Raw genomic sequence first — 12524 nt, 5'->3', positions numbered from 1 at the left:
ATTCCTCCTTCTGTCTGTGAGGACTTACCACTCATGTCTTCTTTGCATCTCTAGTACCTAACACCCAATGTTGGTTCAAGGAATTACTAGCAGACAATAACTCGTAATTAGTTCAACTGTTTATTGACTACTTGCAATACATGTGTGATGCCTTTTCTTGAGAGAATGAACAAGAACATCCCACATGATGTGATTTTGTTTTGTTTAGTCAGTTGTGGGGCTTGAACTCAGGGCCTGGGCACTGTCCCTGAGCCTCTTTATGCTCAAGGCTAGCGCTCTACCACTTGAGCCACAGTGCCACTTCTGGTTTTTGAGTGGCTTATTGGAGAATAGAATCTCACAGGCACTTTTCTGCCTAGGCTGGCTTCAAACCATGATCCTCAGATCTCAACCCCCTCAGTAGCTAGAATTACAGCCACCAATGCCTAGCTCCCTAGTGGTTGTCATTGAAGGAATAGTTGCAATAATTGCAAATATGTGATAAGTAGTTTTATGATCAGCAAACTAAATTCACCATAGCACCACATAAAGAATATTAGACTCTGCCCGCCTCCTGACCCCTGATTGATCTGCTCTTGTATAGTAAGAGACAGTGCCAAGAAATCTCTTCTCTTGCACAGTGTGATGCTCTACTCAGATATTCCAGCTTGGTTTCCAAAGCAATTTGAGATCCTGGACCCTTGATTACCTGTTGGACGTGAGTCTCTGCTCTTCTGCTCCCAAGTATATTTTTTAGGCTGCGTTACTAACTTTTGTTAAAAAAAAATCACTGGAGGATCTCTCTTGCCTTCCCAAATGGATGGTCTTTACCTACCCTGAGCCACCTCTGCTGGCCAATTCTGACCACACAGCCCTTCCTGAATCCCAGTGCAGACCCCTTACTTGGATTGGTGGGATTTTGCATTCTCTCTCCCTCTTGTTATTCTAACTGACTCCTCAGAACATTTGGCTCACTTTTTCATTTAATGAGCCTAAATAGCAGAATCCTACTAGGCAGATAATTATCCACCTTTTTTTTTCTATTGAAGAAAAAGTTATGAAGGAGGTGATGGAATTCATTATCAAGTGACCTTAGATGTTGAGTAGCATCTTTGTGATGTCTATGAATACAGGGGCCTTGCTTCTCCCTCCTTGCTCTTGGAAAGCAAAGGCCATGTCTGCCATGTTTAATACTTTACCCCCACTTACTAGCCAGCACGGTATGTGAGCCCAGTAGCACTCAAAGGGTACTTGCTGAATAAGTAAGGTTTTTAAATTTTACTTAACTTTGGTACTTGAGGATTATTTTTTTCTCCTGAAGGAAATGATAGAAGTTTACATCATTTATAATGTGTTCCTAACACCAACCTAGTAGTTAAAGCTGAAGATATCAGAAACAGTGGCAAACGTTGTTGAAGGGTGATGTTTCCTGTGCCTCTGGAGTTCACACAGTCTGCACTGTGCTTGCTGAACACTTCTAGCTGCACATTCTCAAGATTTTTCACCTTACCGGGAGACAGTGGAGGCTGCCAGATGCTAAGAATGCCATGATATCCCGTAGGCTCTAAATGTTGGCTCCCCATGGTGTGTGCTATACTCCACAATGACTTAAAGGTAATAATTTTGATGGACAGCAATAGGAAAAACAAAGGGTTTCTTCCTTTATTTTCCTGTTAGCTGTTCCCTCTAGAATCAATAGTTGGGTCCTTAATGTGGATGAGCATTTCTCTACCTTAACACTACACTAGTTCACTGTTACTACCAGAAGGAATCAATTCTAAGATGCCTGGTAGAGGCCTGAAATTGCAGATAACAGCAAGTCCTATGTATTATGTTGGGAGCTGAGAGGGCTACTAAGTAACTAACTGGTAGGTAGCATCTAGAACCTGGATACACTAGACAAAGGGATGATTTAATTCTAAGGAAGGATGAAGAGGAGGGCATGATATATCAGCATGCAACAGTGAATATATCAAACTTATGAGTTGTTTATTTCTGGACTTTTCCATTTAATGTTTGTAGACCATGAATGACTTTGGGTAATAGAAACTGCAGAAAGCACAACTGTAAATAATAAGGTATTACCATACTGACATTTGGGGATGAATAATCCTTTGTTGTAGAGCTATTCTATTTTAGTGTTTAACAACATCCTTTAGTCTTTTCCCAATAAATATGATTACCACTACTCCACCCTCCAAATAGTGACAATTAAAAATATCTCCAAACCATGCCACTTGTTGCCAGTGAAACAAACTAGTCCCAGCTGAGGACCACAGATAGAGTGGACTTCGTTGAACTGACTGTACCACCACTAGACAGTGATACTGATACCTAGTTTGTTCTTTTCCTTTGCTTGGCAAAAGTGTGAGTACATATCCAATAGTTTGTCCTTTGGGTAAGCTAGTCATCGAGAGCCTAGACATGAATCTTATTAAACTAACTAAATAGTTAGAAGCTCACTAAATGGGTATTTCTGATCTCTGTCACCTAAGTAGCTGGGATTCTAGGATAGACCATCCTGCCTGAAACTGTTAGCTTATTTTTTAAAAATATCACTGGCAACCACACTTTTCCAGCCTACATACTTACCCTTGCTTCTTTGCTGGCCAAACAACAAACTTTCAAAATGTTTCTGCCCAATACTACTTTCTTCCCCATTCTCCTTATCAATGTGAGTAAAAACAGCTAGTAATATTCAAGCCACTGCCTGAGTGTTACTTCCTTGAAATCACCTCTGATCTTGTCACTCACTTGAAGCCTGGATTCCTGAAAACTCTCAGATCATAAAGATAATGCATGTGAATTTTTCCTGGTTACAGCAATAGCCTTTAGTCCAATTCTCAGGAGAGTCCTCATTTCCATGTAAACCTAATCAGCATAGCCCTTTTGCTCTTCATTCCTGCATTCGGGTCCTCCGAGCCCTTATTAAATTCCACTTACAACAGCCTAAGCTTTTTCTAGCTTGCTTCTCCAAACTTTTCCTGAGTCCCTCAAACCAATATCAAAGGTGTTTTCACATCACCAGACATAGCCACAGCAATTGCTTTCTTTCTTTGCACCAGTTTCCTGGGGTCGCTTTCTGCAACTGTAATGTGTACTTGAGATAACCAACTTTAAATGAGCAAAGGCTTACTTTGGCTCCACATCCATGTTTGGTGGGCATGTTGCTTTTGGTCCTGTGGTGAGATATCACATCATAGCATAGAGTATGTTGCAGAGTAAAACCATTTGCTTCGTGGCTAGGATATGAAAATGAGAAGAAAAGGAAGAAGCCAAAGTCTCACCATTTCCTACAAAGGCGTAAAAATAATGACTAGAAGGCCTCTCACTGTGCTCTGCCTCTGAAAGTGTCTATTTATCGCCCAGCAGTGTCACACTGAGACAAAACCTTCAGCACCTGGGCCTTTGGAGGACATCTGAGATCCAAACTCTAGCCACCCCTGTAAGGGAGTTTTCTAGCCCTAAAACCCCACAGAATATACAGAACCTGTATATTCTGTATGGATTCTGTATGGATGTCATTCTACTGTGTTAAAATGATGTATTCACCCCATGGCTCGAATCGATCCAACATCTACTTGAAATTTAATCATTGTATTTGAAACTCTGGAGTTGTGGCTTGTGCATAAGAGTTATGTTAGGAGTAACGTATATGCCAGAGTCCTAGGCCAAGGGGTTGGAGGAGAGCCCTCTCAGTTCAGAGGCTGTTCAGCCTTCATTTTGTCACTTAACAAATACAGGTTGAAGACCTGCTCTGTGCCAGATGAGCAAAGCCAGCAGGTACCCAGCCCTGTGGAACCTGCATGCTAATGAGGTGAAGAACCAATAGACAGATGAATACAGAAGGTCATTACAGATTGAGTTCAGGGTTGAGAGAAGATGAATGAGAGTGGAGAACAGCTGGGGGGAGGGGATGTGGCTTCATGACAAAGGTAAATCTTTGTTCTTGACACTTCTCCACATACTAGATAAACTATACCTCCTCAAAAAGTGTTAGCTCCTTTTTTTGAGTATCTGAAGTAGATCTGGCCCAGTGTAGATAATTCCAAACCACAGCTGTGTGAAAAGCAAGATCAAATAAACCAAACCACGATGAATACTCTATAGTATTATAGTCTAAAAACTTCTTGCAAGTGTATTGGTTTTCTTTTAACTGCATTACTAAGTTATCACAAGCATAGGGACCTCAAAAAGCATACATCTATTATTTTTTAAAGTTCTGAATGTCAGAAGTCCTAAAATCAAGGAGTTTGTTCCTTCTGGAGGCTATAAGCAGAATCATTTTTTCTTATCCTTTCCATCTTCCATCTGCTTTCTTTGGTTCTTGGTCCTATCCTTCATCTTTAAGGCCAGCAACATAGCACTTCCAGTCCCACGCTGATGCTGTCTGACCTACCCTCTACTCCTAAAACCCTTCATTATTTGATTGGGTCTACCCATGTGACCAAGGATAATGTTCTGATTTTGAGACCGTTGGCTTTATCACGTCTACAAACATTTAGTAATATACAGTAACACAGTCACAAGTTCCAAGGATTAGATCACTTTGGAGGACATAGTTCAGCCTGCCACTGCAAGCAGTAAATGTTCATTTTATTCCCACGTTCATCTCCTTTACTTCAATGAAGGGAAACTTGAAGAATTAAATGAATTGCTTAAAGTCATGTGCTTGGCTACAGCTTTAGAACCTGATCACCCCAACTACATTGCTCATGTCTACTCTCTCTGTATCAAACACTGGCTTTTTCCATTATTGCCTTCACGATTTACACTAATTGGGCTTGTCTGTTTGTTACACTGGCAGAAAGCCACACCAATTTGATTACCATATAACTGTGCTTGATGCACGAGGTACATATCACTAAAATGTTTTGAATGAAAAATAATAAAAATACTATGCTGAAGAACCTAATTTTCCATGAATTCTTTTGTGCTTCTTTTGTTTTTGTTTTTTTTTTTGCCAGTCCTGGGCCTTGGACTCAGGGCCTGAGCACTGACCCTGGCTTCTTTTTGCTCAAGGCTAGCACTCTGCCACTTGAGCCACAGTGCCACTTCTGGCTGTTTTCTATATATGTGGTGCTGGGGAATCGAACCCAGGGCTTCATGTATACGAGGCAAGTGCTCTTGCCACTAGGCCATAATCCCAGCCCTCTTTTGTGCTTCTTAAAAGCCAAGGACACTTGGCCTTGTGTGTGTGTGTGTGTGTGTGTGTGTGTGTGTGTGTGTGTGTGTGCGCTTGCGTGTGTGTGCTCATACATATGCACTGGTACTGGGGCTTGAACTCAGGGCCTGTATGCTGTACCTTAACTTTTTTGCTCAAGGTTGGCATTCTACCATGAGCCACCCATCCATTTATGGCTTTTCGCTGGTCAATTGGATATGAGTCTCATGGACTTTTCTGCCAAGGCTGGTTTCAAACCATGATCCTCAACTCTTAGCCTCTTGAGTAGCTAGGATGACAGGCTAGGATTACAAACACTTGGCTATTTTTAAAACAACTAAAGAAAAAGTGAACTACAATACCAGCCCATAATTTCTGTTGGTAAAAAAGGAGCCCACACCTACCTTCTCTCCCTCTCTAGTGATGCTTAATTTTAAACACAGTAGGACATCTGAACATGGTGGAACTGGGACATAACTGTCATTTCTATAGAAGCATGATGAGAATACCAGCAGAATTTAGAGACAGTCTTTGAATGATTCATTGCATCCCTTCAGCTCATCATCAGATGTCTAAGTAAGGCAGGACTTTTAACTGCATGCTTCACTGTTGTATTAGACTTTCTCTGTTTGTTCTTAGAGCAGTCACAAAGGAAGAAAAAGATCATGAAGCTATGCAAGCCTTGCAAATGGCCCTTTGAGGGGTTCACTTATCAAGCCATGTGACACTTAAATGAACAAATGAAAGCAGTAAAAATGTATAGCTTGTCTCCAACCTAGAGAGTGAGTTCTAAGAAGTCTTAAATGGAAGTGTCTTGTGCTAAACCACTATGTGAAGGAAATCTAAACAAGCTCACCCTGTTACAGTGGGAGACAAATGATATTTATATGATGGAGGCACTTTGCTTCACATTTTCTTCATGTTTTTTTAATGAGTACACTGTCGCTGGTCAAATTTATTTACATATCACACAATTTTTCTCTTAGGAAATGATATACCAGTCACTCAAGGTATTATTGAAGCAAAGAGAGGCAGAGGAAACTAAAGGGATATTGTCTTTTCTTTTAGGGTTGATTTCAAGATCCCAGATTCCAAGCCTCACTTTTTAATTACATGTGCTTTGGTTCTAGTGGCCAAGGATGTCAATATTCTTTTTGATGAATTAGAAGCTGTCAATAGTCCTTGCAAAGATGACGATTCTCTCCTTCACCCTGGAAACCTGACAAGTACTTCAGATGATGCCAGCAGATTAGAAGCCGGGGGAGAGGTAAGAGTATGTGACTGTTTTTATTTGTAAAGGTGATGTACAGAAGGGTTACAGTTACATGTATAAGGTAATGAGTACATTTCTTATTGAACAGTGTTACTCATTACCTCATTTTCTCCTGCTTCCCTGCTCTATCCCGAGAGTATGTAATTTTATTTTTTATTATTGTTATTTTATTTATTATTATTATTATTATTATTTTTGGCCAGTGCTGGGGCTTGGGACTCAGGGCCTGGCACTGTCCCTGGCTTCTTTTTGCTTGAGGTTAGCACTCTACCACTTAAACCACAGCACCCCTTCTGGCTTTTTCTATATATGTGGTGCTTTATGTATGCAAGGCAAGCACTCTACCACTAGGCCATACTCCCAGCCCCGAGTGTGTAATTTTTTAAGAATACAATTCTTGGTTCAGATAGGAACTTGTGCAACATGTTCCAATGCACTGTTTAGAGTGATCACCTCATCAAAATGCAGGTTCCTGGAAGACAAGGACACAACTTACATTTATTTGAAGTTCTGCCATGGGTCTATCATATTTCAGGGATACTAAATCTACTCAAAAGGTTTTTATTTTTATAGTGAAGCATGCATTTGCCTTCTCTTATACCTAGAGATATTTTATTTGTACAAAGAAAGCTTTGTGAAATTGCCTCGCATTTTAAATTTTACTCTGTGTGCCACTAACTGGTCAAAAGAATCTTTACAAGTGTAGAACACCTTGTATGAATCCCTAGCACATAGAATGATGATATAATATATAGCTACCTTTAGTAGGTCATGTTTTACAAAGTCTCACTGAATTTTCATGTTTCTCTGGAAACTTAGTTACAGTTGCAAATTGACCCATTGGTCCGTGTCATTTTGGAAAAAGAAATCTGTTGCTCAGTTTGTGTCTCACTGGAGTATAGTATATTCTTTCAGCATGTACCAGGTAGAGGTGATGGACACACAGAATCAGAGTAATTTATTTGTCATAGACTCTTCACGTCTTTGTTATTACAAAACCAAACTATTGAAAGGAAAACAATGGAGGACAAGGAAAATGATTAACTCACACTAAGCCTTGTAGACCTCTCCTTTCAAATGCTACTACTTTCCATGCCTTTTTCTGTTATTAGTACTTTTTAATTTCTTAATAAAAAAAACTCATTCTATCACCATCTCCTCACATGGATACTGTGGGATAGTGGAGAGGCATTGGAAGGGACCTCAGAAAACAGCTGATTTAATCCCCTTAGCTTACTGAGGAAGAAATAGTCTCAGAAATGGAAGGTTGTTGCTGAGGTTGATTAATTTTTGCCTTTTATAAAAAATAGTATTGATGTGGTATGAAGTCATCTGTGACTTACTGATTTCCTGTAAGTATTATTTGGAAGATTCATGCCTATTGTTAGATAAGAATACAGTGTATTTATGTTCACTGCTGTATGGTATTCAACTGTATGCTCATGTACAGCTTATTCATTTATTGTCTGACCATAAACATCTTAGCTGATTCCAAATTTTAACTTTTTTCTATTATTATGCACAGTGTTGCTATGAATATTCATATACATGACCCTTGGTTGTCTTACCAAGAATTTCTCTAGGGTTATGATATGCAAATATTCTGTTTTAGAAGACAATACCATGGGTTTCCTACAGTTGGTGATTTTTTTGTTTTGGTGCTAGCCCTAGAGCTTGGACTTAGGGACGAGGCACTATACCTCACCATCTTTGTTCATGACTAGCACTCTACCACTTGCGCCATAGCTCCATTTCCAGGTTTTTGGAGGGGTTTTTTGGTAGTTAATTAGAGTCTCATAGGACTCTCTTGCCTGGGCTGCCTTTGAACCATGATCTTCAGATCTCAGACTTGTGAGTAGTTGGCCCCTGGGACATGTTCAATGTACAGAATTTTATACTCTTTAAAAAAGTTTTGTTAGCATGAATTAATTCTTAGTTGCCCCACATCTTTGCCAACATTTAATAGTTTCAGATGTTTCATATTTTATCCATTTGACCTAGTGCTTCTTTAATCTTTTGTTTTTTCTTAGCTGCTTTTTTTTGTGTGCGCGGTAATGCAACTTTAATAAGACATAGTGAAAACATCATTTTGTTTGAACTTTTCTTTCATATAACTTGCCTGAAGCTCAGGCTTATGATTGGCTTCATGAATCCCTTTCTTCTGGTTTGCAGATAGTTCGAGAAAGAAACAAATCAAATGGACTTTACTTTAGGGACGGCAAGTGTCGAATAGACTATATTCTCGTGTACAGGAAATCCAACCCCCAGACTGAAAAGAGAGACGTATTTGAAAGAAATATCAGAGCAGAAGGATTACAAATGGAGAAAGAGGTAAGTAGTTGACCTGGATAAGACACCATAAGCATTCATCTGTCCATCTCAAGAATCTATTTAAAACTGGACTGTTAGACCTTAGGTTACCAGAATACGTCATTTAGTCGCTGTTGGCCAATCTTCACTATTGGGGGAAATTCCAGCAATTAGACTTTGGAAGCATCATTTGCCTTGGAGAGCATTTTGATGCCAGATGATTTCATCACAATCAAAATATTCTATTCCAATTAAACGGATTGTCTCAAGGGTGATTATTTACGTGACTCCCTACATCTGCTTCTTCTCTATGTGAATGAGAGATTCTGTTCACGTATATTAAAGAAAATGCTGGATGAGTTGCAGTGACACCTCCTGTTGGGAAGTGTCTTTTTGTGTTCCAGAAAACATAATGAGTTTGTCATCCTTGTTCATTAGAAGAAACTGGCTGGCTGTTTGGGCCCAAACAGCTGGAACTTACAATGGTTCCAGTTGTTTTTGTTTGAATAAGCTTTACTTTATTTGGTGCTGTTTTTAGTGCTATTTCAGATCTTGGACTCTATCCCTGAGATTTTGTGCTTAAGACTGTTTTACCACCTGAGCCACAGCTCTACTTCCAGCTTCTTGGTAGTTAATTGGAGATTAGAATCTTGTGGACTGTCCTGCCCTGGCAAGCTTCAAACCACAACGCTGAGATCTCAAGCCTCCTGAATAGCTAGGATTATAGGTGTGAGCCACTTGTACCTGGCTGTTGATTTCAGTTTTAAGAGACATTTACATAGTATCAGCTTCCTAGCTCAAGAGTTACTTTACCAGAGATTTGCTTTCTTTTTCTTCCATGTCTTCACTGCATAGGGAAAGTTGTTTGTTTTGTTTTTGCCATACTTGAGTTTGGAATTCGAGTCCTTGTGCTTGCTAAGAGGTGCTCTAACCATTAAGCCACATCTCCAGCCCTACTTTTTCTGATAATTTTGGATAGAAGATCTTACTTCCTGCCCAGTGTGCTTGGTCATGACCCACCTGTGCAGCCAGCATAACAGGTACATGCCACCACATCTAGCTTTTCATTGAGAAGGATATTCTGAACTTTTCTGGCCTCGAACTTGGATCCCAACAGTCTCAACCTCCCAAATAGCTATGATTATAGGTATGAGCCACTCTCAACCAGAGTTTTATCTTTATGCATTAATTAATTGCACAGAAAATTGATTTCATGATGTCATTTCCATAGGTGGATGTAACGTACTTTGTTCACATAGCCCCCCATTACCCTCTCTTATCTTGTAATGCCCAGATTTCAAGGCCCCCCAAAGACAACCATCAGAGTCCAGAGTCAAAGCCAAACTGCAAGGGTAGTTTATTACGAGTTCGAACCTGGACCCCCGCGCACTCGTTGCCAGTGACGCTGAGAGGCCCTGAGCACAATTCCAGCACAGCTTTTATAGACAAGTACAGGGAAGTTGGGGAAGACCCCTGGTTACAAGTACATGATTGGTTGACATTTGCCCTAGTTTACTGGTCACCTCAGGATTGGCCTGGGTTTTCCCACCGAATGTATGGGCCAGATGGCCTTAACCTTGGGGTACAGATTCGGATGGGCCTCCAGGAGTGGTCACATAGCCACATTCCTGGAGCCAGATGGTTCTTGTCTCTTGTGCCCAGATCTGGGCCGGGGTCTGAGACTGGGCACTTAGTCATGTCCAACCTTGAGTGGGCTTGGGGCACAGACAATTAACCACGTCCCGGGCCAGATGGCCGTTATCTCCAGTGCTCAGGTTCGGGTATGTACAGAGTTCACAGAGGGGTGTGGAGGGCGTTACAGAGTAGCTATAGGAAGACTGCTGGTATTTTTCTACTTCCCCATGGGTTAGCAAGCAAAGGTACAGAAGCAAAATAGCTGTTAGGGGCATAATGGTCATAATTTTATTCTCTACGTTCTTCAATCTCTCTCCTCCCATTTATCTCTGTCCTTTTCCCAAATAGTTCTATTTTCCTGTCTTCTTATAAATAAATACTGCATATATGAGAAAACATCTTTTAAATATATATGTATATCCATATATTCTGTATACGAGAGAAAATGTGATTTTTTTCTGAGAATTTGCCAGAATTTGATGTTCTCTACTGCCATCCATTTCTCCCCTGGCAGATGACACAGTTTTGTTCTTCAATTCCACCGTGTACATAGACCACATTCTTTCTATCTGCATGGGGAGTTTTAAGGAAGAACTAAGTAAACACGAAGCTCAGCCTGGCCTTGGATAGGAATCTAAAATGGGTTTACTGTATACCCAGAGAAAATGTGAGTTTGTGAAAGTTGGCCCTGTAAAATGAGTTGTGTAACTCTTGTCAGATCTGCTCTAAACTTGGCGAAGCTTCAAGAGTTTTTCATGTCTAGTAAGAGTTTTTCATGGCCCTACAGATGTTTGCTTCTGCTCCTCAACATGGAGGGATAGACCTTTGAAGTCAGACATGCAACATTTTGTTTGGATAGGGCAGATGTTAGCATGTTTATGATACAGAAGTAGTTTTTTTCTGGAATGTCTCCCACAGAATTGGAAAGTGGTGAGATGCATATTACCTTAAATGAACAAGTTCTCGTTTTAGCAACATGTAGTCTGCTTGCTCAAAAGACTACGGCAGTGTGAATTATCCTGGAGCAAAAAACAAAACAAAAACAAAAACACAAAACCAGAGTTGAATGTCTTACTTTTTCTACCTTTGGTAGATCCCAGAAACTCTTTCTTATGCCTTATAAATAGGTCTTGGATAAATCTTAGTCTTTAAGTTTGTATTTATGCATAGTGTACTGTCTTTTCTCCTCCTTCTCCTCTTCCTTCTCTTTCTTCTGCCTCTTTTTATGATGCCACTGTCATTTGAACTCAAGGCATTGAACTTGTGATGCAAGTACTCTAACTTTTAGTTGTTGTTATTATTTTAGCATCTTGCTTTTGGTTCAGGCACATGTTAGACCAAAATTCTCCTTTTTATGCCTAGCTTATACTTGGAATTATAAGCATGTGCTATCATGCCTAGATTATTTTTTGAGCTGCTATCTCACCATTTTTTTTGTCTTGTCTGGCCTCAAACTATGAACTTCCCAATCTTCACCTAACCGTAACTGGGATTATAGGTATACACTACCCACCTGCCTGTACTTTCTTTTCTTATTTATTAATAGCACATTAACGTGTATCCTTTAGAACTATTCCTTTGTCCTTTATTTCCTTCTCCTAAGTGGCAGAACTTTCATGTGAAGAAATGAAAGCTCAGAACAGCCATGTGATCTGAAATAATGAAAATTTATTCTGGGAGTTGGAGGCATGGCTCAGTTGGTAGAGCACTAGCCAATGAATGAAAGTGTCAGGTACTGGGTTTGAGTCACAGTGTCGAACCAAAAGAGAAAGAGAGAGAAAGAGAGAGAGAGAGAGAGAGAGAGAGAGAGAGAGAGAGAGCTTATTCTAATTTGTCAGACTTGAGCTTCCCATCAAAATAGATGAATTGTCCAACTAATAAAAGATTTTTAAGCTTCCAAACCTTGCTTTCCTTGCCTAGGGCTTCTGTATAAATCTCTTCAATGTCATTTCCTGCCTTACTCATTAAAACTCAAAAGCCTAATATTTTTCCAAATAATACACATTACTAAAGATCATTCAGACCTTCTATTGTGAATATCATCTGAACTGCATGACCAGGCTATCAGAAACTAGGTGGTGAAGTCCTTGCCATACCTGGTACTGCATGTGGCAGCCTAAACCATTGTGTGAGCAGTTGCATATTAGATAATTATGTTTTGTG

General features: G+C 40.0%; 1 protein-coding gene across 3 annotated transcripts in view; it reads left to right on the top strand.

Annotated features, from left to right (window-relative positions):
* The window catches only part of Ano4 (anoctamin 4), a 341279-nt gene that overhangs the window by 193882 nt on the left and 134873 nt on the right, over positions 1-12524 (top strand). For all 3 annotated transcript variants that reach the window (XM_048357392.1, XM_048357385.1, XM_048357401.1), the window contains 2 exons: positions 6274-6410; positions 8589-8747. In XM_048357392.1, the coding sequence (XP_048213349.1) occupies positions 6274-6410; positions 8589-8747 (296 nt within the window). The remainder of the gene's footprint in view (positions 1-6273; positions 6411-8588; positions 8748-12524) is intronic.

Source organism: Perognathus longimembris, chromosome 1, assembly GCF_023159225.1.
Source record: "Perognathus longimembris pacificus isolate PPM17 chromosome 1, ASM2315922v1, whole genome shotgun sequence".
Classification (NCBI taxonomy): domain Eukaryota; kingdom Metazoa; phylum Chordata; class Mammalia; order Rodentia; family Heteromyidae; genus Perognathus; species Perognathus longimembris.
The sequence above is the reverse complement of the archived record's forward strand: the minus strand, read 5'-3'. Positions and strand labels throughout refer to the sequence as shown.